Source organism: Linepithema humile, chromosome 4 (assembly GCF_040581485.1).
Source record: "Linepithema humile isolate Giens D197 chromosome 4, Lhum_UNIL_v1.0, whole genome shotgun sequence".
Taxonomy (NCBI): domain Eukaryota; kingdom Metazoa; phylum Arthropoda; class Insecta; order Hymenoptera; family Formicidae; genus Linepithema; species Linepithema humile.
Window position 1 is genome coordinate 6,580,252 of NC_090131.1, and position 27,103 is coordinate 6,607,354.

Here is a 27,103-nt window from a genome sequence, read left to right on the forward strand (position 1 = left end):
AATATTTATATATTTTACTATCAAACAAAAATAAACTAAAAAGTTGACAAAAATGACATATATTGGTATCTATGCATAAAATAATTCATATGAGAGTACAAGAGATGTTATCTAATCAATCAATTTTTCTTATTAGATTATTTGCTTCGTCATGCATCGCATCTAAGATACACAGAAAAGTGTTTCCCGAAAATGCAACTGTCGCAATTCATGCTCGTGACTCGTGATTTGTTCGCATCTCTGATGGTGGGATGCCTATAACTTAATGCAGCCTGCATTGAAGCAGCCAGTACTATCTCTGGTAGGTTAGTGCGTAGAAACGTGGACTGAGCAATGCTACAAGAGTAATTACTTGTCACATTCTTGACGTATTCAGGTACCTCACATCCGTCATATTTATATATTTGAATAATAAAATAATAACTTTACAAATAGGAGAGATTATATTACATCTATCTCACACTTAGGTAATAAAACTCATGCTTTAAATATGTAGAATACATTAAATAACAACACATCTTTTTAAAAAATGTTACATTAATGAGTGGGAATCATAATAATACAAAGAAATATTAATTAAAGTGAAGGAAGAAATGTACGTTTATATTTTGTGAAAGTGCGATTTTTGTGTTTGCCGTTGATTGCCAGTGCCGTTACTCTACTTCCATTCTATCCCCACTTTAATGCTTCACAAATCAAGGACATCTTACGAGATAGAGTACATTGATACATTTGTTTATTTATTTTTATTCCAACGCTACAGAAACATATTATTTTGATATTAAGATTGTATTATTGTTAATTATCGTTAAATGTTCGTTAAATGTTCGTAAATTTTTTATTTATAATATTATAACTGAACACAAGCAAAATAATTAACATAACAAACGTATTACATACATAAAATTATTCAACTGAATTTATTATGAAGCTCTCTTGTATAATGATGTTATCATATACATGTTAATTAAATTCTAAATAAAAGATGATTTATCATGATGGCACATAAAGCTAAATGCATTATACACGAGCAATAGCTCTTATAAACTTATATTTTATTCAAAATATATTTTATTTGAACTATATAAAGTTTCTTAATTCTCTTCTTAATTTGTCAGATAAATATTTATATTTGACGAAATACTGTTTTTTGTTTTAGCAATAATCGATTGTTATAATCGATCGGAAATTGAACCGACAATGGAGTCTTTTGAAATACTGTGCGGCATTGCACTCGTACTCATTGCTCTTTATTATTATTTTACATCAACCTACGATTTTTGGAACTCACGCGGCGTTCGCGGTCCACAACCGATACCATTATTTGGTAATGCTAAGGATGTTCTACTAGGAAAGAAAGGCATGGGTCATTACTTAATGGAAGTATACAACGAATACAAAAATGAGTCTATGATTGGAATATTCCTCAGAAAGACGCCCATTCTTATCGTAAAAGATCCAGAATTGATTAAAGATGTGCTTATTAAAGATTTCTCCAAGTTCGCCGACAGAGGCTTCACCGTTCATGAAAAGGTGCGAATGCTTGGAAATATTTTATATCCAAAATATAAATCATATAATCTTTTAAAAATTTTTATATACTTTTTACCTTTTTGAATGATAAGAATTAATAAATTAGAGATGTTAGTTTATATAAAACTCTTTCAGTTGTATGATTTTATAAAAAATGATTTTTAAATTAATAAATTTACTTGATAAGTTTGTCTTGTTTACAGGCTGACCCGCTGTCTCAACATCTTTTTAGTTTAGAACCTAAGAGATGGCGACCTTTAAGAACGAATCTGTCGCCTGTTTTTACATCTGGGAAATTAAAGGAGATGTTCTCTTTAATATCAGAATGTGCCGACCATCTTGAGAAATATATTGAAAAATTGGCAAACAAAAAAGAGCCTGTAGAGTGCCGGGAACTGACAGCGAAATATACGACCGATGTTATTGGAACCTGTGCATTTGGTATTGAAATGAATGCTATGTCGAACGAAGACAGCGAATTTCGCAAGATGGGACGAGAAGCTTTTGCTCCAACTTGGAAGAATATACTACGAATGAGAATTAGAACATCTATGCCATGGCTTTACGATATTTTTGGATATATTCTACCGCAAAATAAAGTGACAAAATTTTTCATACACGTTATCGTAGAAACTTTGAATTATAGAGAAAAGAATAATATCGTTAGACATGACTTCGTCGATATGCTGCGCGAATTAAAAAAAAGCCCAGAGAAACTAGGCGATATTGGTAAAGTATTACTTATTTTATATTTTCTATTGTACAATTTTTTTAATTATATGAGTTTTGCTTATGCGATATAACTCTAAAAATCACAATAGAATTAAATTTTGTTTAGATATTATAATTCCGATCATTTCATTATATATAAATCGTGTCAAATGATTGGATAATTTGTAATTGTTAATAGAGTACATCAAGAAAATAATTCATAATAAAAACAAATTGTTATCTTGCAGACTTGACCGATAGCTTGATAGCATCTCAAGCATTTGTATTCTTTCTTGCCGGCTTTGAAACCTCATCGACAACTATGAGTCATGCATTATACGAATTAGCATTGAATCAACATATACAAGACAAGTTACGCGAGGAAATTAATCAGGAGTATGCAAAGCATGGCAGTAAATTGTTATATGATGACATAAAGAAAATGAATTATTTGGACAAAGTTTTCAAAGGTACGTTCGATGGAAAATTAAATAAAAATAGAAAACATATTGTTTATTTTAATCAACATATCAATATAATCTTATTGCCAATAAATATTTTAATTAATATAATTATATTTCTCCATATTATGCATCTTTCATCGTTTTTAATATATGTAGAAACTTTACGAAAATATCCACCGGGAACGTTTCTTATGAGAAATTCGACAACAAGTTATACGTTTGATGGTACCAAAGTTTCTCTGCCAAAAAACCAAAGGGTATGGATTCCTACTTATGCGATTCAACACGATCCAAGCATTTATCCAGAGCCAGATGTTTTCGATCCAGAAAGATTTACTGAGGAAGCTGTGCAATCTAGGAACGCAATGTTTTATCTACCTTTCGGCGATGGCCCGAGAAATTGCATTGGTATGTTGAAATGCATCTTTTAAAAATTTATTAATGTTCGCAATATCATTAGCAAAAATTTTTAATCCTAGAGTTAGCTATGTTTTATGAAATAATTGTTTTTTATTTTTAGGTGCCCGGTTTGCTATCTATCAGTCTAAAGTTGGACTTATAAGAATACTGCACAACTACAGAGTCGAAACTTGTGAAAAGACACAAATACCTTACCAATATGATCCTAAAGCGTTCGTATTAGCACCAATAGGTGGAATACATTTGAAGATAACTAAAATTGAATAAATTTAAATTTTTCTGCAAGTTTTCCTAAAATATGTGTAAAAGAGATGGAGGAAATATCTATTAATTAGAATATTATGGCGTTCCTAAAGAATTTAATTCAGCTCGGAACATATTTATCAGGTATTTGGGAAGACAGTATATTTATTTCTTATTTCATTATGCTTAGAGATCAATTATGATCAATCTTTTATAAACTTTTATATAAAACTTTTATATACAGTAATATAAAAGCGACGTTACGTTGTTTTACCAAGAAAGGCAAGGCATGAAAAATTATAGAAAAAGTTTATTTTGTTGAATGACAATATCTTGTGTCTATCATCGACAATGACAGACACGTGGAAAAATATATATCATTGTCGATGACAGACACAATCGACATCATTTTTTTTATCGACAATGACACACAAATATTGCCATTCAACAAAATAATCGTTAACTCTCATAATTTTTCAAAAGATATATATTCTATGGTTATGTCTGTTTTAATTACAAAGATTATAATTCTTAATGGACTGGCATATTAAAGGTGATAATTAAATATTATTAATAAATTATTGTAGTTATTGTTGTAAAATGTTGTGAATTCTTTCTTTCTTTATATATATTTTTCCACGATAATCAGGAAGGAAAGTCTAGTTATTGCAATGGCTTTATTTTTTTCTTTATTCTTCAAGTAAACTCTCTTTTTATAAATTAATTCATAATTATATTTTTTACATTATTATCCAGATATAAATAAATAATTGTAACAGAAAGGAATGTGTAAAGTTAATGATTTTTTATTTTAACATATTAATTTTAAATAAATTATTATTATTTATAAATCTTACAACTACATGAAAATAAATTAAAACAAGTTGAACCAAGTTAATCAAAAACAACTGTTTAACTATGGAAATGTAATTTCCCAAATAAACATGTATCGCGAACTGCATAGTAACAGCTACTGGTATATAAATATCTATATCTATGCGTGATCTAATTTAGATAAGAATCTAAATAAAAATCTAGATAAGATATAGGAAGCGATATCTAATCAATTTTTTTTATATTACTAAATTGCTTAATTATGATTCTAATAAATGCAAGAAGTGAAGAAACGCAGATACCACGACTTCCACAATTCATCGTGACTCATGTATTTATTCACATCTACAACGATGCTTGCAATTTAACCCAGCTGCCAGCTGGAGTGGCCAGTATTATCTCTGATAGCGTCCGTGTAGGTTGATAGAAGCGTCAATAAGCACCGTTGCGACGCAATTACTGATCACTTTCCTATTGTATTTAGGTACGTTACATCAGTGATATTTTTACGCGAATTTAGATAAAATAGTGATTTTAAACATAGAAAAAAGCATTTGATATATCTGTTTTACAGTTATATTATAAAAATCATGGTTTAAATATATAGAATAGATTAAATATTGAGACATGCTTTTAAAAAATTTTGTCACATTGTTCATTAACTGCTTATGTAATTTTTGTTCTGTATATTCTAATTGAGCACAGTAATTGACATAAAACATAGGCGCATTGATATATGCAAGATCATCTAATTTAATTCATTATGAAGGTTTATCATTAATTTTAAGTAAAAGATAATTTAATATCAAGATAGAATAAACCTAAACATCCATATACGTATGAGTAATGATTCTTAAAATTCTATTTCATTCAAAATATATCTTCTTTGAATATTGTCCAGCTTCTTAGTTTTTTATTTATATTTAACGGAATTTTTTTTTTTAGGAAAAATTAATTGTAATAATTGATCAACAACTGACGAATAATGGATCCTTTCGAAATACTGTGCGGCATTGCAGTCGCACTCATTGCTCTTTATTATTATTTTACATCATCCTATGATTTTTGGAATTCACGCGGCGTTCGTGGACCACAACCGTCAATACCATTTGGTAATGTTAAAGATGTTATGCTTACAAAGAAGGCCATGGGACATTACTTAAAGGAAGTATACAACGAATACAAAAATGAGTCTGTGATTGGGATATTTCTTAGGAAGACGCCCGTTCTTGTCGTAAAAGATCCAGAATTGATAAAAGATGTGCTTATCAAAGATTTCTCCACATTTGCTGATAGAGGCTTCACCATTCATGAAAGGGTACGAACGCTTTGAAATATTTCATAATATTTAAAACACAAATCGTATAATTTTTCGAAAATTTTCGGACAGTTTTTCTTTTTCAAGTGATAAGAATTAGTGAAAATAGAGATTTGTTTAAAAAACTGTGTATTGTTGTACAATTTTATAAAAAATGATTTTTAAATTAATAAATTGATTTGATAAGTTTATCTTGTTTACAGGCCGAGCCGCTGTCGCAACATCTTTTTGGTTTAGAACCTAAAAGATGGCGACCTTTAAGAACGAATCTGTCGCCTGTTTTTACATCTGGGAAATTAAAGGAGATGTTCTCTTTAATATCAGAATGTGCCGACCATCTTGAGAAATATATTGAAAAATTGGCAAACAAAAAAGAGCCTGTAGAGTGCCGGGAACTGACAGCGAAATATACGACCGATGTTATTGGAACCTGTGCATTTGGTATTGAAATGAATGCTATGTCGAACGAAGACAGCGAATTTCGCAAGATGGGACGAGAAGCTTTTGCTCCAACTTGGAAGAATATACTACGAATGAGAATTAGAACATCTATGCCATGGCTTTACGATATTCTTGGATATATTCTACCGCACACTGAAGTGACCAAATTTTTCATACGTGTTATCGTAGAGACCTTGGATTATAGAGAAAGGAATAATATCGTTAGACATGATTTCGTCGATATGCTGCGCGAATTAAAAAAACACCCGGAGAAACTAGGCGATATTGGTAAAGTACTACTTATTCTATATTTTCTATTGTACAATTTTTTTTAATTAACGAGTTTGTTTGTGCTTTATGTTTGTTTGATATAACTTTAAATCACAAAAGAATTAAATTTTATTTTGATATTATGATTCCGATTATTTTATTATGTATAAATCGTGTTAAATGATTAAATAATTTGTAATCTCTAATAGAGTACATAAAGGAAAATAATAAAAATAAGTTGTCATATCTTACAGATTTGACCGATAGCTTGATAGCATCTCAAGCATTCGTATTCTTCCTTGCCGGTTTTGAAACCTCTTCAACAACTATGAGTCACGCACTATACGAGTTAGCTATTAATCAGCAAATACAAGACAAATTACGTGAAGAAATTGAGCAAGAATATGCAAGTCACGGCAGCAACTTAACGTATGATAACGTTAAAAAAATGAGTTATTTGGATAAAGTTTTCAAAGGTATGTTAGTTAAAGAAAAATTTTTAAAACTTTAAAATTTCTTGTTTTTTATCGTCTTGTTAATATCTTTTAATTAAGAAGCTGGAAAATAATCCTAGTTTTATATATTTCAATATTATGACTTTTTAATAATTATTTATAATATATGCAGAAACTTTACGAAAATATCCCCCGGTAACATTTCTTTTGAGGAAATCGTTATCAGATTATACTTTTGATGGTACCAAAGTCTCTATACCAAAAAATCAAAGCGTATGGATTCCGGTTTATGCAATTCATCACGATCCAAGCATTTATCCAGAGCCAGATGTTTTCGATCCAGAAAGATTTACTGAGGAAGCTGTGCAATCTAGACACGCAATGTTTTATCTACCTTTCGGCGATGGTCCGAGGAATTGCATTGGTATGTTAAAATGTTTTCTTTAGTATATGTATATGTCTAAATTATGTTCGCATAATATTGGGAATATTTTTTAACCGGACAATTAGACATATTTTATGCAATAATCTTTTTAGGTGCTCGCTTTGGTGTTCATCAGACTAAAATTGGACTCATAAAAATGTTACGAAATTACAAAGTTGAAACTTGTGAGAAAACACGAATACCTTATAAAAATGATCCCAAGGCATTCTTGTTAGCACCAATAGATGGAATACATTTAAGAATAACTAAAATCAAATGAATTTGGTTTAAACCCTTTTGTAAGTTGTAATAAGATGTATATAAATGTAGGAAAAAATACAGCATAGTAATATATAATTGATTAAATTAACAAAGTTATTTTTAATTTTATGTTTTACGAATAATATTTTGCTCGTGAACGATGGCATTCTTTAGACCCAAACTTAAACTTTCATACTATTCCATTGTAGGAAAAATCAATCTTTTTTTCAAAAATTAAAATATTATTTTGTGGCAGTCAGTAACATGATCCACGATTTTTTATATATAATAAACTGAATTATGAACTTACATGTTTCCACCTTTTACCAAAGTTTTATGACTATTTTCCAAGTTTTTTATACTATCTTTTAAGTTTGTACGTTGCTCTGTGACACATGATTTGCTATCCATAGTTGTAAGCCGTACATTCAACTCCGAACCAGGAAGATTATGTTTCTTTTAGTTGCCTTTTATGATAAAGGACCAAATCGGAAGTGCTACTTTGACCGCGTCTATATCAATTTTTCCATAATAATCAGAAAGGAAGGTCTAATTATTGCAACGGCTTTATTTTTTTCCTTATTCTTCAAGTAAAATCTATTCTTTTAATTAATTCATAATTATATTTTTAACATTCTTATCCAGATGTAAATAAATGATTACATCAGAAAGAAATGTAAAATTAATAACTTTTTAATTTAACATATTAATTTTAAATAAATTATTAATATTTATATATCTTATAACTACATGTAAATAAATTAAAACAAGTTGAACCAAGTTAATCAAAAATAATTGTTTAACTACGGAAATGTTGTTTTCCAAATAAACATGTATCGCGAACTGCATAGTAGCGTTTACTGGTACATACGTGATTATATCTATACGTGAACTAATCTACATAAGAACATAAGAAGCTATCTAATGAATTTTTTTTTATCATGGTTCTGATAAATGCAAGAAGCACAGATACCACGATTTAAAGAATTCATCGTGACACATGTATTTACTCACATCTACAATGATGCTTAAAATTTAACTCAGCTGCCAACTACAGAGTAGCCAGTATTATTTCTGATAGCGTCCGTGTAAGTTGATAGAAGCGTGAAGAAGCGTTGCAGCGAAATTACTGATCACTTTCCTGTAGTATTTAGGTACGTTACAGTGATATTTGTACGCGAATTTAGATCAAATAGTCATTTTAAACATAGAAAAAGCATTTGATATATCTGTTAAACAGTTATGTTATAAAAATCATGGTTTAAATATGTAGAACAGATTAAGTAATGACATATCTCTAAATTTTGTCACATTGAGCATTATTGTTAATTAGCTTTTACAGTTTAATAAATTTTTGTTTTGTAAATTCTAATTAAGCAAAGTAATTAACATAAAACATAGGCGCATTGATATATACAGGACCATCTAATTTAATTCATTATGAAGTTTTATCATTAATTTTAAATAAAAGATAATTTAATATTATGATAGAATAAACTTAAACATCATACATGTACGAGCAATAGTTTTTAAATTTCTATTTCATTAAAAATATATCTTCTTTAAATCTTGTTCAGCTTCTTAGTTTATCAATTTATATTTAACGGAATTTTATTTTCTTTTTTAGGAAAAATTAGTTCTAATAACCGATCAACAATTGACGAACAATGGATCCTTTCGAAATACTGTGCGGCATTGCAGTCGCACTCATTGTTCTTTATTATTATTTTACATCAACCTATGATTTTTGGAGTTCACGCGGCGTTCGTGGACCACAACCGTCATTACTATTTGGTACTGTTAAAGATGTTATGCTTACAAAAAAGGCCATGGGACATTACTTAAAGGAAGTATACGACGAATATAAAGATGAGTCCATGATTGGAATATTTCTTGGGAAAACGCCCATTCTTATCGTAAAAAATCCAGAATTGATAAAAGATGTGCTTATCAAAGATTTCTCCAAGTTTGCCGACAGAGGCTTCACCGTTCTAGAAAAGGTTCGAATGCTTTGAATTATTTTATAATATCTAAAACATGAATAATATAATTTTTCGAAAACTTTCATGTCCTTTTTTCTTTTTCTAGTGAAATTAGTAAAAATAAAAATTTGTTTAAAAAACTCAATTGTTATACAATTCTGTAAAATATGGTTTTTAAATTAATGAATTTATTGCATTATAAGTTAGTCTTGTTTTACAGGCTGAGCCGCTGTCGCAACATCTTTTTCTTTTAGAACCTAAGAGATGGCGACCTTTAAGAACAAATTTATCGCCTGTTTTTACATCTGGGAAATTAAAGGAAATGTTCTCTTTAATATCAGAATGCGCCGACCATCTTGAGAAATATATTGAAAAATTGGCAAATAAAAAGGAGCCTGTAGAGTGCCGCGAACTGACAGCCAAATATACGACCGATGTTATTGGAACCTGTGCCTTTGGCATCGAAATGAATGCTATGTCGAACGACGATAGTGAATTTCGCAGAATGGGAAGACAAATATTCGCTCCAACTTGGAAGAACATAATACGAACGAGAATTAGATCAATTATACCAAGTCTTTACAATATGCTTGGATACATTCTACCACAAAATGAAGTAACCAAATTTTTCACACGCGTTATCGTAGAAACCTTGGATTACAGAGAAAAGAATAATGTCATTAGACATGATTTCGTTGATATGCTGCGTGAATTAAAAAAACACCCAGAAAAACTAGGAGATATTGGTAAGCATCTCTCATTCTTCTGATAATTTTCTATTTAACATGTCTTGCAAAAATGTACATTTACTCGTACAAAATAATTCTATAAATTAGAATGACTTTTGCTTGAGTAATGATATGATAAAAGATAAATTCATTATATATATAGATATATATATAAATTGCTATTATTGATTAAATGGGTTATACTTTGCAATAGTGACATAAAATTAGATTATTTACAATAAAGAAAATATTTAAAATACTGATATTGTCTTATCCAGATTTGACTGACAGTTTGATAGCTGCTCAAGCATTTGTATTTTTTATTGCTGGCTTTGAAACTTCTTCAACAACTATGAGTCACGCGCTATACGAATTAGCTATAAATCAGCACATACAAGATAAATTACGCAAGGAAATTGATCAAGAATATGCAATTCATGGCAGCAACTTAACGTATGATAACGTTAAAAAAATGATTTATTTAGATAAAGTTTTCAAAGGTACGTTATTGAAAGGAAAATTTTTAAAACTAAAATTTCTTGTTTTTTATTGTTTTGTTAATATCTTTTAATTAATAAGCTTGAAAATAATCGTAGTTTAATATATTTCAATATTATGACTTCTTAATTATCATTATTTATAATATATGCAGAAACTTTACGAAAATATCCCCCGCTTACATTTCTTATGAGGAAATCAGTATCAGATTATACTTTTGATGGTACTAAAGTCTCCATACCAAAAAACCAAAGCGTATGGATTCCGTCTTATGCAATTCATTACGATCCAAGCATTTATCCAGAGCCAGATGTTTTCGATCCAGAAAGATTTACTGAGGAAGCTGAGCGATCTAGGCACGCAATGTTTTATCTACCTTTCGGCGACGGCCCAAGGAATTGCATTGGTATGTTGAAATGTTTTCTTTAGTATATATATCTAAATTATGTTCGCATAATATTGGGAATATTTTTTAACCGGACAATTGGACATATTTTATGCAATAATCTTTTTAGGTGCTCGCTTTGCTGTTCATCAGACTAAAATTGGACTCATAAAAATGTTACGAAATTACAAAGTTGAAACTTGTGAGAAAACACGAATACCTTATGAAACTGATCCCAAGGCATTCTTGTTAGCACCAATAGATGGAATACATTTAAGAATAACTAAAATCGAACGAATTTAGTTAAACCCTTTTGTAATTCGTAATAAAATATATATAAAGGTAGGAGAAAATACAGCATAGTAATACATAACTGATTTAGTTAACAAAGTTATTTTTAATTTTATGTTTTACGAATAATATTTTACTCGTGAACGATGGCATTCTTTAGATCCAAACTTAAACTTTCATACTATTCCATTGTAGGAAAAATCAATCTTTTTTTCAAAAATTAAAATATTATTTTGTGGCAGTCAGTAACATGATCCACGATTTTTTATATATAATAAACTGAATTATGAACTTACATGTTTCCACCTTTTACCAAAGTTTTATGACTATTTTCCAAGTTTTTTATACTATCTTTTAAGTTTGCACGTTGCTCTGTGACACATGATTTGCTATCCATAGTTGTTAGCCGTACATTCAACTCCGAACCAGGAAGATTATGTTTCTTTTAGTTGCCTTTTATGATAAAGGATCAAATCGGAAGTGCTACTTTGACCGCGTCTATATCAATTTTTCCATAATAATCAGAAAGGAAGGTCTAATTATTGCAACGGCTTTATTTTTTTCCTTATTCTTCAAGTAAAATCTATTCTTTTAATTAATTCATAATTATATTTTTCACATTCTTATCCAGATGTAAATAAATGATTACATCAGAAAGAAATGTAAAGTTAATAACTTTTTAATTTATATAACATATTAATTTTAAATAAATTATTAATATTTATATTTTTTATAACTACATGTAAATAAATTAAAACAAGTTGAACCAAGTTAATCAAAAATAATTGTTTAACTACGGAAATGTTGTTTCCCAAATAAACATGTATCGCGAACTGCATAGTAGGGTTTACTGGTACATATATGATATAATCACGTATACGTGATTATATCTATACGTGAACTAATCTACATAAGAACATAAGAAGCGCTATCTAATAAATTTTTTTTATGTTGCTAATTTGCTTAATCATGATTCTGATAAATACAAGAAGCATAAATACCACGGCTTGCACAATTCATCGTGACACACGTATTTACTCACATCTACAATGATGCTTATAATTTAACTCAGCTGCCAACTACAGAGTAGCCAGTATTATCTCTGATAGCGTCCGTGTAAGTTGATAGAAGCGTGAAGAAGCGTTGCAGCGCAATTACTGATCACTTTCCTGTAGTATTTAGGTACGTTACAGTGAATTTGTACGCGAATTTAGATCAAATAGTCATTTTAAACATAGAAAAAGCATTTGATATATCTGTTAAACAGTTATATTACAAAAATCATGGTTTAAATATGTAGAACAGATTAAGTAATGACATATCTCTAAATTTTGTCACATTGAGCATTATTGTTAATTAGCTTTTACAGTTTAATAAATTTTTGTTTTGTATATTCTAATTGAGCAAAGTAATTAACATAAAACATAGGCGCATTGATATATATAAGACCATATAATTTAATTCATTATGAAGTTTTATCATTAATTTTAAATAAAAGATAATTTAATATTATGATAGAATAAACTTAAACATCATACATGTACGAGCAATAGTTTTTAAATTTCTATTTCATTAAAAATATATCTTCTTTAAATCTTGTTCAGCTTCTTAGTTTATCAATTTATATTTAACGGAATTTTATTTTCTTTTTTAGGAAAAATTAGTTCTAATAACTGATCAACAATTGACGAATAATGGATCCTTTCGAAATACTGTGCGGCATTGCAGTCGCACTCATTGTTCTTTATTATTATTTTACATCAACCTATGATTTTTGGAATTCACGCGGCGTTCGTGGACCACAACCGTCATTACTATTTGGTACTGTTAAAGATGTTATGCTTACAAAAAAGGCCATGGGACATTACTTAAAGGAAGTATACGACGAATACAAAGATGAGTCTATGATTGGAATATTTCTTAGGAAAACGCCCATTCTTATCGTAAAAAATCCAGAATTGATAAAAGATGTGCTTATCAAAGATTTCTCCAAGTTTGCCGACAGAGGCTTCACCGTTCTAGAAAAGGTTCGAATGCTTTGAATTATTTTATAATATCTAAAACATGAATCATATAATTTTTCGAAAACTTTCATGCCCTTTTTTCTTTTTCTAGTGAAATTAGTAAAAATAAAAATTTGTTTAAAAAACTCAATTGTTATACAATTCTGTAAAATATGGTTTTTAAATTAATGAATTTATTGCATTATAAGTTCGTCTTGTTTTACAGGCTGAGCCGCTGTCGCAACATCTTTTTCTTTTAGAACCTAAGAGATGGCGACCTTTAAGAACAAATTTATCGCCTGTTTTTACATCTGGGAAATTAAAGGAAATGTTCTCTTTAATATCAGAATGCGCCGACCATCTTGAGAAATATATTGAAAAATTGGCAAATATAAAGGAGCCTGTAGAGTGCCGCGAACTGACAGCCAAATATACGACCGATGTTATTGGAACCTGTGCCTTTGGCATCGAAATGAATGCTATGTCGAACGACGATAGTGAATTTCGCAGAATGGGAAGACAAGTATTCGCTCCAACTTGGAAGAACATAATACGAACGAGAATTAGATCAATTATACCAAGTCTTTACAATATGCTTGGATACATTCTACCACAAAATGAAGTAACCAAATTTTTCACACGCGTTATCGTAGAAACCTTGGATTACAGAGAAAAGAATAATGTCATTAGACATGATTTCGTTGATATGCTGCGTGAATTAAAAAAACACCCAGAAAAACTAGGAGATATTGGTAAGCATCTCTCATTCTTCTGATAATTTTCTATTTAATATTTCTTGCAAAAATGTACATTTACTCGTACAAAATAATTCTATAAATCAGAATGACTTTTGCTTGAGTAATGATATGATAAAAGATAAATTCGTTATATATATAGATATATATATATATATATATATATATATTGCTATTAATGATTAAATGAGTTATACTTTGCAATAGTGACATAAAATTAGATTATTTACAATAAAGAAAATATTTAAAATACTGATATTGTCTTATCCAGATTTGACTGACAGTTTGATAGCTGCTCAAGCATTTGTATTTTTTATTGCTGGCTTTGAAACCTCTTCAACAACTATGAGTCACGCGCTATACGAATTAGCTATAAATCAGCAAATACAAGATAAATTACGCAAGGAAATTGATCAAGAATATGCAATTTATGGCAGCAACTTAACGTATGATAACGTTAAAAAAATGAGTTATTTAGATAAAGTTTTCAAAGGTATGTTATTGAAAGAAAAATTTTTAAAACTAAAATTTCTTGTTTTTTATCGTCTTGTTAATATCTTTTAATTAATAAGCTTGAAAATAATCGTAGTTTAATATATTTCAATATTATGACTTCTTAATTATCATTATTTATAATATATGCAGAAACTTTACGAAAATATCCCCCGCTTACATTTCTTATGAGGAAATCAGTATCAGATTATACCTTTGATGGTACCAAAGTCTCCATACCAAAAAACCAAAGCGTATGGATTCCGTCTTATGCAATTCATTACGATCCAAGCATTTATCCAGAGCCAGATGTTTTCGATCCAGAAAGATTTACTGAGGAAGCTGAGCGATCTAGGCACGCAATGTTTTATCTACCTTTCGGCGACGGCCCGAGGAATTGCATTGGTATGTTGAAATGTTTTCTTTAGTATATATATCTAAATTATGTTCGCATAATATTGAGAATATTTTTTAACCGGACAATTGGACATATTTTATGCAATAATCTTTTTAGGTGCTCGCTTTGCTGTTCATCAGACTAAAATTGGACTCATAAAAATGTTACGAAATTACAAAGTTGAAACTTGTGAGAAAACACGAATACCTTATAAAAATGACCCCAAGGCATTCTTGTTAGCACCAATAGATGGAATACATTTAAGAATAACTAAAATCGAACGAATTTAGTTTAAACCCTTTTGTAAGTTGTAATAAGATGTATATAAATGTAGGAAAAAATACAGCATAGTAATATATAATTGATTAAATTAACAAAGTTATTTTTAATTTTATGTTTTACGAATAATATTTTGCTCGTGAACGATGGTATTCTTTAGACCCAAACTTAAACTTCCATACTATTCCATTGTAGGAAAAATCAATCTTTTTTTCAAAAATTAAAATACTATTTTGTGGCAGTCAGTAACATGATCCATGATCTTTTATATATAATAAACAGAATTATGAACTTACATATTTCCAGTCTTTACCAAAGTTTTATGACTATTTTCCAAGTTTTATATACCTACTTACTATCTTTTAAGTTCGTGCGTTGTTCTGTGACCCATGATTTGCTATCCATAGTTGTTAGCCGTACATTCAACTACGAATCAGGAAGATTGTGTTCCTTTTAGCCCCTTTTATAATAAGGGGGGATTAACCGGAAGTGCTACTTTGACCGAATCTATATATATTTTTCCACAATAATCAGGAAGGAAAGTCTAGTTATTGCAACGGCTTTCTTTTTTTCCTCATTCAAGTAAAACCTATTTTTTTAATTAATTCATAATTATATTTTTCACATTCTTATCCAGATGTAAATAAATGATTACATCAGAAAGAAATGTAAAGTTAATAATTTTTTAATTTTACATATTAATTTTAAATAAATTATTGATATTTATATATCTTATAACTACATGAAAATAAATTAAAACAAGTTGAACCAAGGTCATCAAAAATAATTGTTTAACTATGGAAATGTTATTTCCCAAATAAACATGTATCGCGAACTGCATAGTAGTGTTTACTGGTACATACGTAACTATATCTATACGTGAATTAATCTACATAAGAACATATGAAACGCTATCTAATCATTTTTTTTTATGTTGCTAATTTGCTTAATCATGATTGTGATAAATGCAAGAATCACAGATACCACGACTTCCACAATTCATTGTGTGACATGCAATTATTCACATCTACAGCAATGCTTATAATTTAACTTACCTGCCAACTACAGAATAGCCAGTATTATCTCTGATAGCATCCGTGTAAATTGATAGAAGCGTGAAGATACGTTGCAGCGCAATTACTGATCACTTTCCTGTAGTATTCAGGTACGATACAGTGATATTTGTATGCGAATTTAGATCAAATAGTCATTGTAAATATAGAAAAAGCATTTGATATATCTGTTAGACAGTTATATTATAAAAATCATAGTTTAAATATGTAGAATAGATTAAGTAATGACATGTCTCTAAAAAATTTTGTTACATTATTGAGCATTATTGTTAATTAGCTTTTACAGTTTATTAAATTTTTGTTTTGTATATTCTAATTGAGCAAAGCAATTGACATAAAACATAGGCGCATTGATATATACAGGACCATCTAATTTAATTCATTATGAAGTTTTATCATTAATTTTAAATAAAAGATAATTTAATATCATAATAGAATAAACATCCTACATATCTAAACATTATACATGTATAAGCAATAATTTTTAAATTTGTATTTCATTAAAAATATATCTTCTTTGAATCTTGTTCAGCTTCTTAGTTTATCAATTTATATTTAACGGAATTTTATTTTCTTTTTTAGGAAAAATTAGTTCTAATAACCGATCAACAATTGACGAATAATGGATCCTTTCGAAATACTGTGCGGCATTGCAGTCACACTCATTGTTCTTTATTATTATTTTACATCAACCTATGATTTTTGGAGTTCACGCGGCGTTCGTGGACCACAACCGTCATTACTATTTGGTAATGTTAAAGATGTTATGCTTACAAAAAAGGCCATGGGACATTACTTAAAGGAAGTATACGACGAATATAAAGATGAGTCCATGATTGGAATATTTCTTAGGAAAACGCCCATTCTTATCGTAAAAAATCCAGAATTGATAAAAGATGTGCTTATCAAAGATTTCTCCAAGTTTGCCGACAGAGGCTTCACCGTTCTAGAAAAGGTTCGAATGCTTTGAATTATTTTATAATATCTAAAACATGAATCATATAATTTTTCGAAAACTCTCGTACCCTTTTTTCTTTTGCGAGTGATAAAAATTAGTGAAAATAGAAATTTGTTTAAAAGACTCAATTGTTATACAATTCTGTAAAACATGGTTTTTAAATTAATGAATTTATTGCATTATAAGTTCGTCTTGTTTTACAGGCTGAGCCGTTGTCGCAACATCTTTTTCATTTAGAACCTAAGAGATGGCGACCTTTAAGAATAAATTTATCGCCTGTTTTCACATCTGGGAAATTAAAGGAAATGTTCTCTTTAATATCAGAATGTGCCGATCATCTTGAGAAATATATTGAAAAATTGGCAAACAAAAAGGAGCCTGTAGAGTGCCGCGAACTGACAGCCAAATATACGACCGATGTTATTGGAACCTGTGCCTTTGGCATCGAAATGAATGCTATGTCGAACGACGATAGTGAATTTCGCAGGATGGGAAGAAAAGTATTCGCTCCAAGTTGGAAGAAGATAATACAATCGAGACTTAGATCAATTATACCAAGTCTTTGCAATATGCTTGGATACCTTCTACCACAAAATGAAGTAACCAAATTTTTCACACGCGTTATCGTAGAAACCTTGGATTACAGAGAAAAGAATAATGTCATTAGACATGATTTCGTTGATATACTGCGTGAATTAAAAAAACACCCGCAAAAACTAGGAGATATTGGTAAGCATCTCTCATTTTTCTGATAATTTTCTATTTAATATTTCTTGCAAAAATGTACATTTACTCGTACAAAATAATTCTATAAATCAGAATGACTTGCTTGAGTAATGATATGATAAAATATAAATTCATTATATATATATTGCTATTAATGATTAAATGAGTTGTACTTTGCAACAGTGATATAAAATTAGATTATTTATAGTAAAGAAAATATTTAAAATACTGATATTGTCTTATCCAGATTTGACTGACAGTTTGATAGCTGCTCAAGCATTTGGATTTTTTGTTGCTGGCTTTGAAACCTCTTCAACAACTATGAGTCACGCACTATACGAGTTAGCTATTAATCAGCAAATACAAGACAAATTACGCGAAGAAATTGAGCAAAAATATGCAATTCATGGCAGCAACTTAACGTATGATAACGTTAAAAAAATGAGTTATCTAGATAAAGTTTTCAAAGGTATGTTATTGAAAGAAAAATTTTTAAAACTTTAAAATTTCTTGTTTTTTATCGTCTTGTTAATATCTTTTAATTAATAAACTTGAAAATAATCGTAGTTTAATATATTTCAATATTATAACTTCTTAATTATCATTATTTATATTATGTGCAGAAACTTTACGAAAATATCCCCCGCTAACATTTCTTACGAGGAAATCAGTATCAGATTATACTTTTAATGGTACCAAAGTCTCCATACCAAAAAACCAAAGCGTATGGATTCCGGCTTATGCAATTCACCACGATCCAAGCATTTATCCAGAGCCAGATGTTTTCGATCTAGAAAGATTTACTGAGGAAGCTGTGCAATCTAGGCACGCAATGTTTTATCTACCTTTCGGCGACGGCCCGAGGAATTGCATTGGTATGTTAAAATGTTTTCTTTAGTATATATATCTCAATTATGTTCGCATAATATTGGGAGTATTTTTTAACCGGAACAATTGGACATATTTTATGCAATAATCTTTTTAGGTGCTCGCTTTGCTGTTTATCAGACTAAAATTGGACTCATAAAAATGTTACGAAATTACAAAGTTGAAACTTGTGAGAGAACACGAATACCTTACGAAAATAATCCCAACACATTCTTCTTAACACCAATAGATGGAATACATTTAAGAATAACTAAAATCGAACGAATCTAGTTCAAACCCTTTTGTAATTCGTAATAAGATTTATAAATGTAGGAAAAAATATAGTAATATAAATAGTAATATAAATTGATTTAGTTAACAAAGTTATTTTTAATTTCATATTTTACGAATAATATTTTGCTCGTGAACGATGGCATTCTTTAGACCCAAACTTAATCTCATTAGTATTTTACGAAAAATTATAAAACAGATACTGATAAGATATTAATTTCACACATATTTCATACTATTCCATTGTAGAAAAAATCAATCGTTTTTAAAAAATTAGAACACTTCTGTGGCAGTCAGTAACATAATCCGTGGAAGACTTATATAATAGATTATAAACTTACATATTTCCAGTCTTCACCAAAGTTTTATCACTATTTTCCAAGTTTTTTATACTATCTTTTAAGTTTGCATGTTGCTTTGTGATTCATGATTTGCTATCCATAGTTGTTAACCGTACATCCAACTTAGAACCAGGAAGATCGTGTCCCTTTTAGTCATCTTTTACGACAAGGGGGGACCAACCCAAAGTGCTACTTTGGCTGACATCCCATGGGTTTTTTTCACATTATCCCATAATTACATAATCATTTTCTTTCGAATTTTCAGTGATGTCAAATTCCGATGTATCACTGTCTTTTAATTGTGGTGACATCAGAACATAACTGTCTGTGAGAATAGCTCCTTGCATCTCTACTTTAGTATTTTGTAATCTTGTTCCAAAATCGAATGTTTCTGTTTGAGTATATTGTCCTATATTCACCCTGTTTTAAGATACGATTTAGAGTTATTTAAAATTGTTCATCTCTTTATTTTATATGTATCTTTCTCAGAAAAAACTTAGAGCTAAAATTTACAATCATACCTATCTTCATTTATACATCCTTGTTTTTGGTTCTGTCGTGGTGGTAGTGGAGGAGGTTCCATTGGCAGGTTGTATGAATTTTTATCTATATTTTCATACACATTTGAAGGAAATGTTTTGGATTTAGAAGAACATGCATTGTCCGTGATTTCTTCATAAATTTCAGAAATATAAGAAGTATCTAATGTCTTATGGTTACAAGATTCGATTTTTCCACTGCGCGTTAAATTACATTCTGGTTGATATATGTTCTCCTTAGCTTCACTGCAAATAAATATCTTTAAATTATGTGTTGTCCACATATTATTATTAAACTTTCTATATGCAATTATACATACCAAATGGCCTCTGCATTAAGAATACAGGGAAATGTGTCACTTCTTGGATGTAAAAGAGAATTGTTCACTCCATTGTGTTGTGTCAATGCTTCAAGATTCTTCTCATTAAAACTGCAAGAGTTTTGTCTCTGCTTTGGACCACGACCTTGTGTTACTAAATCTTGTAGTAATTTATTAGCCTCAAGACAAAATATATGGAGTTCTCCAACCCCACAGCGAAACTCTTTAGTAGTATGTATTACACAAACACGTTTCACATCTTCTGGACGACCTGCTGTCATTAAATGAAACTGATTAAATTCCTTCCACTCAAAACTTTCAATTGTTTCGGCAGTAGAAACATTTTTGATAAAAATGCCTGCTTTGCTGGTAATCAAGTCTCCATGTAGACCTGAAAAGAAATATTGACGATGAAATTGAGAGATCAAATCAATGAAGTAATTTTAAGAAATAAATATTGTACTTACCAGTCAAACCTGCTGCTTTCGAATGTGTATTGTCAACTATAGATACCTTGTAGCACTTCTCTCTGCCACAATATTTTCTAGGATTCAACAAGTGTCTAATATTTGCCATCCAACGTTGTGCTTCAGTTTCTGAATTAGCAGACAATGACACTAAGGGTCTTCTGTCTTTTTTTGGTGCTATACAGAAAGCAAATCGCTTCGTTTTAGAATGCATGCGATATACAACAGCATTCGATGGTATTATCACACAATTGTCAGAATTGTTCTTTCCGTTTTGCCTTAAAGCACTGCTGCTGTAATTTAGCTTGGTGTTAAAATGTAATTGCACACCAAGACCAGGTTCCAATTTCTTTACAGAGCACCAAAATCGTTTCCAAACCTTTGACAGCGTCAAACCTTTCTTTTTCACTTTTTGCGTGATATAACTATTTCCCACTAATTTAACGTCCAGAAAACCGCAAATTTCTGAGTCGTGCTTATTCATTTTCTACGAAATATAGGCTTAATAACGAGAAAAACGTGTTGTGAAAAGTTACCCGTTGACAACGTTGACAATCAATAATCAAAGAACATAAGATAGATCATCGCAAAACGAGATAAGCGCAGACATACTGTTTCTGTCTCCTTTCTTTCGCTCCATTTTATCCGGGATTTTATAATTTATTACCAGGAACACATGATGATAGAGTTTTTTTTTTTATTCAAGAATATATAGTTACATGGCTATGGCGCTGCCATACAGCCCGCGGAATACAAACGTGTAGTGCCAATTTTTAAAGAAATTAAAAATCGGCCGACATCTTTTTTAGGACGTCTTAAAGATGTCTTTTTTAAGACGTTTTAAGAATGTCCTAAAAATGTCTTTTTTTAAACATTTTTTAGGACATCCTTAAACGTCCTTTTATTTATTATATAATATATGTTAGTATTATGCTCTTTCGCAGGATGCAAAAGTCTCTCCTTAATCGAGAGCAGTGATGCAAGATTAGGTCTGTTCTTTATAGCTAAACTGGCTGCACTAGTTCAGAGTTTATCTTTCTTCTTCCAATGTGGTGGGAAAAAGATAAACTCTGAACTAGTTCAGCCAGTTCAGCTATAAAGAACAAACCTATTCAGTGCTCCTAGATTTGCTCGGATGGACGCGTATGCGCGGCCTAATGCTCTCTCATCTGAAGTATAATACCGAGTGAAATATGTTACCGAGTGAAAGGTGTTATATATATGACTCCCTCCAAAAGCTGCTCTCAAAAATATATGTCAAAGTTTTAAAAAATTAATAGGTGTTTTTTATTTACATGATAAATTAAAATTTCTTATTGTACGTTTTTTAACAGCTTTTTTTTTCTTATTATCCATATTGCATTAATATCACTAATATTACACTACTATTTTGGTATTATAATATCACCTTTATTTACTCATATATCAGCCTCATCCTGTCCTCATCCTGCAGTAGCTTATTGTCCGGCTCTTCAATCTGGCAGCTCTGGTGCAACCTGTGTGAAGCCCGTCATTTAAACTGGAGCCTGTCAAAAGTACGTCAGTGCCACTGTTTTTACGCTCGTTAGGTCGCGCATGCGCGCCTATCCGGGCAAATCTGAGGGTTAATGGCACGTTAAACATTTTATAAAACCCTCTTTTCTTGTATATTTCTTGTTTTCATTAATATAACATTAACAGATACTTATCACATAAGAAAATGCTGCACATTGCACGAAATACAGTCTGATAAAAAACTGATCTCATATCATTTTAAATAATGAATGAAAAATGCTTAACAATTATATTAACTGGTTCGGTAATAAAATTAGTCGTTATGTTTATATTGCAAAAAATTGTAATGCAATGCCCAATAGTCCAATCCTCTGTAAGATACGAAGGTATTTACAATTTGGTAAAATTTTTTATTTTAATGAAAATGTATCTCAAAGAAGAAATTTATGACATGCATGCTTCATTCCATATCTTGTTTTAGAAGATGGATAAATTTGTCAAATAGATATTCAGCACATCTGACGACTGATGTAGAGTATGATGTGCCAATTGAAACCATTCGCAATTTTAGTATAGTCGCACACGTCGACCATGGCAAAAGTACACTCGCGGATAGACTGCTGGAACTGACAGGAGCCATAAAAGCAAATTCTGGAAAGCAAGTGTTGGATAATCTGCAAGTGGAAAAAGAACGTGGAATTACTGTTAAAGCACAGACAGCTTCACTGTTCTACTCATACCAAGGAAAGAAGTATCTTCTAAATCTCGTAGATACTCCGGGTCACGTGGATTTTTCAGCAGAGGTCCATCGTTCCTTGGCTCCTTGTCAAGGAGTCATATTACTAGTGGATGCAAATGATGGTGTTCAGGCTCAGACAGTAGCAAATTACTATCTAGCACGAGAAAGAAATCTCGTGATAATACCAGTAATTAATAAAATAGATTTGAAAAATGCCAATCCTGAGAAAGTGGAGGAACAATTGCAAATATTATTGGAAGCAGATATAGATGTTATCAAAATATCTGCCAAGCTGGGTATTGGAGTCGATAAAATTTTGGATGCCATAGTTGAAAGAATTCCACCACCTGTGGTACACAGAGATAAGCCTTTCAGAGCACTTGTATTTGACAGTTGGTATGACAAGCACAAAGGTACGATTTCATTAATTTATGTGAAAGATGGAGCATTGTCAGTAGGTAAATATATTACTTCTGCACATATGAAAAAATCATGTGAAGTTAGAAATATTTTTCTTCTTCGGCCTCATACAGAGAATATAAAGAGAATGTAAGTATAATGTGAGTATAACTCTCTTAAGCCTACTTTTTTTTATCAAAATATGAATTTTATATCGTTACATGTATAATCTATCATATAAAATGTATCTAGATTTGCAGGACAAGTGGGTGCTATTTCATGTAACATAAAATCTAAGGAAGTTAGCATTGGTGACACATTGCACCTGCGGAATCAGTCTGTTGATTCTTTAGAAAGATTTAAACCACTGAAGCCAATGGTATTTGCAGGCGTGTATCCAGTAAATCAGTCACAATTTATTTCTTTGCAAGCAGCTATCGACAAGCTTGCTTTAAACGATAGCGCTGTGACTGTCACTTTGGAATCAAGGTATGAGTTTTACTATTTTTTAAATATCAATAATTTATTAGAATTGCTTTCCATGCACATCAACAATATAAATTTCAGTGTAGATTGCTCAGTCATTCAATTGTGAAAAAAATTACTTGTTACAGCATTGCACTTGGAAGAGGATGGCGAATTGGCTTTTTAGGTTTATTACATATGGAAGTCTTCACTCAACGTCTCGAGCAGGAATATGGGGCAGAGCCGATAGTTACAGCGCCTGCAGTCACATATAAAGCAAAGATTTTTGGCAGCAAAAATATAACAAGATATAAAGGCGACACAGTAATTTTTAATAATCCAGCGCATTTTCCAGATCCTCAGATTGTTACTGAATTTTACGAGCCTATGATAATAGCCACCATTATAACACCAGGTATGCATTTTTTATTTAATATCTTATATGTAAAAAAGAGAAACTATCAATTCAGCTTTATAGATTTTAATAAAATATTTGAAAAGACATAATTTTTAATTTTATTATTAATACTTATAGAATAATTATAAAATGCTTTATAAAATGTGCAGTTGAGTATCTGAAGGGCATTATATCACTGTGTCGAGAAAAGCGAGGAGTAGAACAATTGAACAAGAACATTGGCAATGACAGACTTATGTTGCAGTATGTAATGCCATTGAACGAAGTAATCGTTGATTTTCATGATGCTTTAAAGAGCATAAGTTCGGGTTATGCCAGTTTTGATTACGAAGATCATGACTATCAATTGTCCAATATAGTCAAGGTAATTATTAAATATTATTATGATAAATTATTGTGCCATGCACTTTTATATGTGACTAGATTGTTTAATTAATTATATATTTTGATGTATAAATTTTAGTTAGATATTCGTTTAAATGGAAAATTAGTAGAAGAATTGAGCATAATTGTGCATGAAGAGAAAGCAGTGCAAACGGGCAAAAAGTTATGTGTCAAGCTTCAAGAGATAATTCCTCGACAACTTTTTGAAATAGCGATCCAAGCAGTGGTAGGAAGTAAAGTGATCGCGAGAGAAAATTTAAAGCCATATAGAAAAGATGTAACGGCAAAATTAGTAAGTAAATGAATATGTATATATTATAAATAAATTTTTAACATAGATTGCTTCACTAATCTTGTATTCTTTTTTTTTTAGTACGGAGGTGATGTTACTAGAAGAAAAAAATTGCTAGTGCAGCAAGCGGAAGGAAAAAAGAAAATGAGAATGATTGGAAAAATTTCTTTACCACGAGATGCTTTTATAAATGTACTTAAAAAATAATAACAACTTTGTGTTCATTTTTTGTTGGTATGCAACATGCATAAAAAACAATTGCGGACGTTCTGCAAAATTGGATATATATATAAACTGTATTATTGCAGCAATTTAATAATAAAATACACGCGGGATCATATCAGTTAGACCAAAATTTTTACTTCAATCAACTATTAAATATACATTCTGTAATAAAATATATTTTTGGAATAGTAATCAAAAACGATTATTTCTGATAGAATTAGCTTGAAATTTTTGAACTGCATTTTCCATTATATACGTCAACAATTTCTCAATCATTTGTGATATTTGCCATCTAGGATTGTATGGTATATCATCCAATATTTCTTTGTACAACGCACCCTGCAACGTTACGTGATATATCGATTGCAGGGTAATTCGCGGTTTCTCTTTCGGAAATGTTGGAGAAAGATGAAAATGTACAAGAAAATGGAAGTCTCGGTATACTAGTAAAATAGTAATCCAGTTAAATTCTACAGCATCATATTCCTGTATGCTACCACGCTGTAGTACAATTAAATGTGTAATAAACTCCCTTTTGTTTTCAAAACATTGTACCATATTGTTTATCTGCAATAAGACATGTATAAATGTGAATTCTGCATTTTATATGGTATGTATATTAATAATTATACCTTCTCTTCTATGGACTTTTTCACTTCTGGAACATAATCCATTAAATACTTAGTCGCTGGTAATGGTGGAATGTGCAAAGAATCAGGTCCACCAAAAAGATCTTCCAAGGTCTTAGATAGACGAAGTTGCGGCACGATACGATTCCAATCTGGTCCGTAAAATGTAATAATAAGCATTGCTTCATCATTCTGTGATTTATTAACGCGTGAAGGTAACCGAGAATAATCTATCAGAATGCGGATTAGAAATCTTGCTTCTGTAGGCTTTGTTCCTAATGGTAACATTATCACTTCTATATCTTCAGAAGATATCTCTGTGTCACCAACAAGCGTGCTATATTCCAGTTGTAAGCGATCTTCTTGCCTTTCAAGTAATTGTAGCTAAAAATAAAAAAAAAGTTGTCTTTATGCACTTAAATGTTATCAAATTTTCTTTGCTTTAAAGTACATTATATTAAACTCCTGTAGCAACATAAAGAAGACTCGCAATCGATATGATTTATACATGATATAAAACAGCAAAATAAATCAACCAAAGTTGCAGAATAATTATTGTTTACCTGATGTTCCTTATAATACAACAACAATTCAAATAGTACATTAAGCAATGCATCAGTATCGTTAGGATTCCATTCAACTAAACTAGGCACCCGACTGGATAAAGTATCGACGTCTGGGTCCATTAAGAAACTTTGATCATTGAATATGAAGTCAGGACCCATCTCAGGGTATTGGGAATCGAACAATACATTCCACACAAGATGCTCTCCGGCATAGGGAATCAATAGCTTAAAGCAATCATTTTTACTCTTGTCACAACTCGAAGATGCCGAATCCAATCTTACTGGGCCATAACAAATACCTTGAAAGCATATAATACTTTATAATTAACAGGCTCTAATATTATTGTTAAATGTGAATGATAAAGATCAATAAATGATAGGCTTACCAAGCCTCTTGATTTGCAAAACGCGCTTCAAAAGCGGCTCTATGCAAGAATCAATGGTGCTTAACAGAGGATGTTGTTGATTTAGCATCTTATTTGAAACTGTAGTCGCATAATCCAAATAAATAGATGTTGAATTGAGATCATAGTACGAGACGAATTTAGTAATGATCGTTGTATATTCTTCCTCGCTTTATATTATGACTATTAAAATCAACAAGAAAGAAAGAGGACATCTTTGAATTGAGTTACAATAGTTACAATCATAACGTATACAGTCTCTAGAAAGACTTTCTTCGATAATATTGGTTATTGGACAAAAACACAAGTTTTTTGGAATTAC

The 27,103-nt window shown here is 30.4% G+C and overlaps 7 protein-coding genes across 10 annotated transcripts; 5 read left to right on the plus strand and 2 right to left on the minus strand.

Annotated features, from left to right (window-relative positions):
• The first annotated feature begins 142 nt into the window (after positions 1-142).
• Positions 143-11,270, plus strand: LOC105677645 (uncharacterized). The gene is made up of 11 exons (XM_012376400.2): positions 143-376; positions 1,160-1,533; positions 1,737-2,262; positions 2,493-2,714; positions 2,865-3,116; positions 3,229-3,389; positions 9,039-9,374; positions 9,577-10,102; positions 10,363-10,584; positions 10,737-10,988; positions 11,098-11,270. The coding sequence occupies exons 2-11, from the start codon at positions 1,201-1,203 to the stop codon at positions 11,268-11,270; spliced, it is 3,003 nt and encodes a 1,000-aa protein (XP_012231823.2). The 5' UTR covers positions 143-376; positions 1,160-1,200.
• LOC105677644 (probable cytochrome P450 6a13) lies at positions 4,542-9,138 on the plus strand. 2 transcript variants are annotated; one of them, XM_067353493.1, is made up of 7 exons: positions 4,542-4,689; positions 5,151-5,523; positions 5,727-6,252; positions 6,489-6,710; positions 6,862-7,113; positions 7,227-7,412; positions 9,002-9,138. In XM_067353493.1, exons 2-6 carry the CDS (start codon positions 5,191-5,193, stop codon positions 7,391-7,393), a joined length of 1,500 nt encoding a protein of 499 aa, XP_067209594.1. In that variant the 5' UTR covers positions 4,542-4,689; positions 5,151-5,190; the 3' UTR covers positions 7,394-7,412; positions 9,002-9,138. The 2 variants fall into 2 exon arrangements, with proteins under 2 accessions (XP_067209594.1, XP_067209593.1); XM_067353492.1 differs by lacking the exon at positions 9,002-9,138 and having other exon boundaries at positions 7,227-7,683.
• A 1,682-nt stretch (positions 11,271-12,952) lies between the features above and the next one.
• LOC105677622 (cytochrome P450 6A1-like) lies at positions 12,953-15,266 on the plus strand. The gene is made up of 5 exons (XM_012376358.2): positions 12,953-13,285; positions 13,488-14,013; positions 14,288-14,509; positions 14,662-14,913; positions 15,023-15,266. Exons 1-5 carry the CDS (start codon positions 12,953-12,955, stop codon positions 15,193-15,195), a joined length of 1,506 nt encoding a protein of 501 aa, XP_012231781.2. The 3' UTR covers positions 15,196-15,266.
• Positions 15,267-16,620: 1,354 nt separating this feature from the next.
• Positions 16,621-21,436, minus strand: LOC105677646 (uncharacterized). Of its 2 annotated transcripts, XR_010889804.1 has the most exons (5): positions 20,767-21,436; positions 20,300-20,690; positions 19,962-20,225; positions 19,441-19,860; positions 16,621-17,203 (listed from the first exon to the last, which is right to left on the minus strand). XR_010889804.1 is itself a non-coding variant. In XM_012376401.2 (4 exons), exons 1-4 carry the CDS (start codon positions 21,248-21,250, stop codon positions 19,665-19,667), a joined length of 1,335 nt encoding a protein of 444 aa, XP_012231824.1. In that variant the 5' UTR covers positions 21,251-21,436; the 3' UTR covers positions 19,095-19,664. The 2 variants fall into 2 exon arrangements, 1 of the variants encoding a protein (XP_012231824.1); XM_012376401.2 differs by lacking the exon at positions 16,621-17,203 and having other exon boundaries at positions 19,095-19,860.
• Positions 16,880-19,178, plus strand: LOC136999426 (cytochrome P450 6A1-like). Its single transcript, XM_067353491.1, has 5 exons — positions 16,880-17,212; positions 17,419-17,944; positions 18,189-18,410; positions 18,565-18,816; positions 18,927-19,178. The coding sequence occupies exons 1-5, from the start codon at positions 16,880-16,882 to the stop codon at positions 19,097-19,099; spliced, it is 1,506 nt and encodes a 501-aa protein (XP_067209592.1). The 3' UTR covers positions 19,100-19,178.
• Positions 21,437-21,939: 503 nt separating the features above from the next.
• On the plus strand, positions 21,940-25,297 carry waw (Translation factor waclaw). Of its 2 annotated transcripts, none has more exons than XM_012376623.2 (7): positions 21,940-22,646; positions 22,745-23,548; positions 23,651-23,887; positions 24,013-24,278; positions 24,431-24,645; positions 24,745-24,957; positions 25,039-25,297. In XM_012376623.2, exons 1-7 carry the CDS (start codon positions 22,537-22,539, stop codon positions 25,162-25,164), a joined length of 1,971 nt encoding a protein of 656 aa, XP_012232046.2. In that variant the 5' UTR covers positions 21,940-22,536; the 3' UTR covers positions 25,165-25,297. The 2 variants fall into 2 exon arrangements, with proteins under 2 accessions (XP_012232046.2, XP_012232045.2); XM_012376622.2 differs by having other exon boundaries at positions 21,941-22,646; positions 22,742-23,548.
• LOC105677778 (BRISC and BRCA1-A complex member 2-like) lies at positions 25,298-27,052 on the minus strand. The gene is made up of 4 exons (XM_012376624.2): positions 26,764-27,052; positions 26,375-26,676; positions 25,815-26,195; positions 25,298-25,749 (listed from the first exon to the last, which is right to left on the minus strand). The coding sequence occupies exons 1-4, from the start codon at positions 26,849-26,851 to the stop codon at positions 25,375-25,377; spliced, it is 1,146 nt and encodes a 381-aa protein (XP_012232047.1). The 5' UTR covers positions 26,852-27,052; the 3' UTR covers positions 25,298-25,374.
• Between the last annotated feature and the right edge of the window lie 51 nt (positions 27,053-27,103).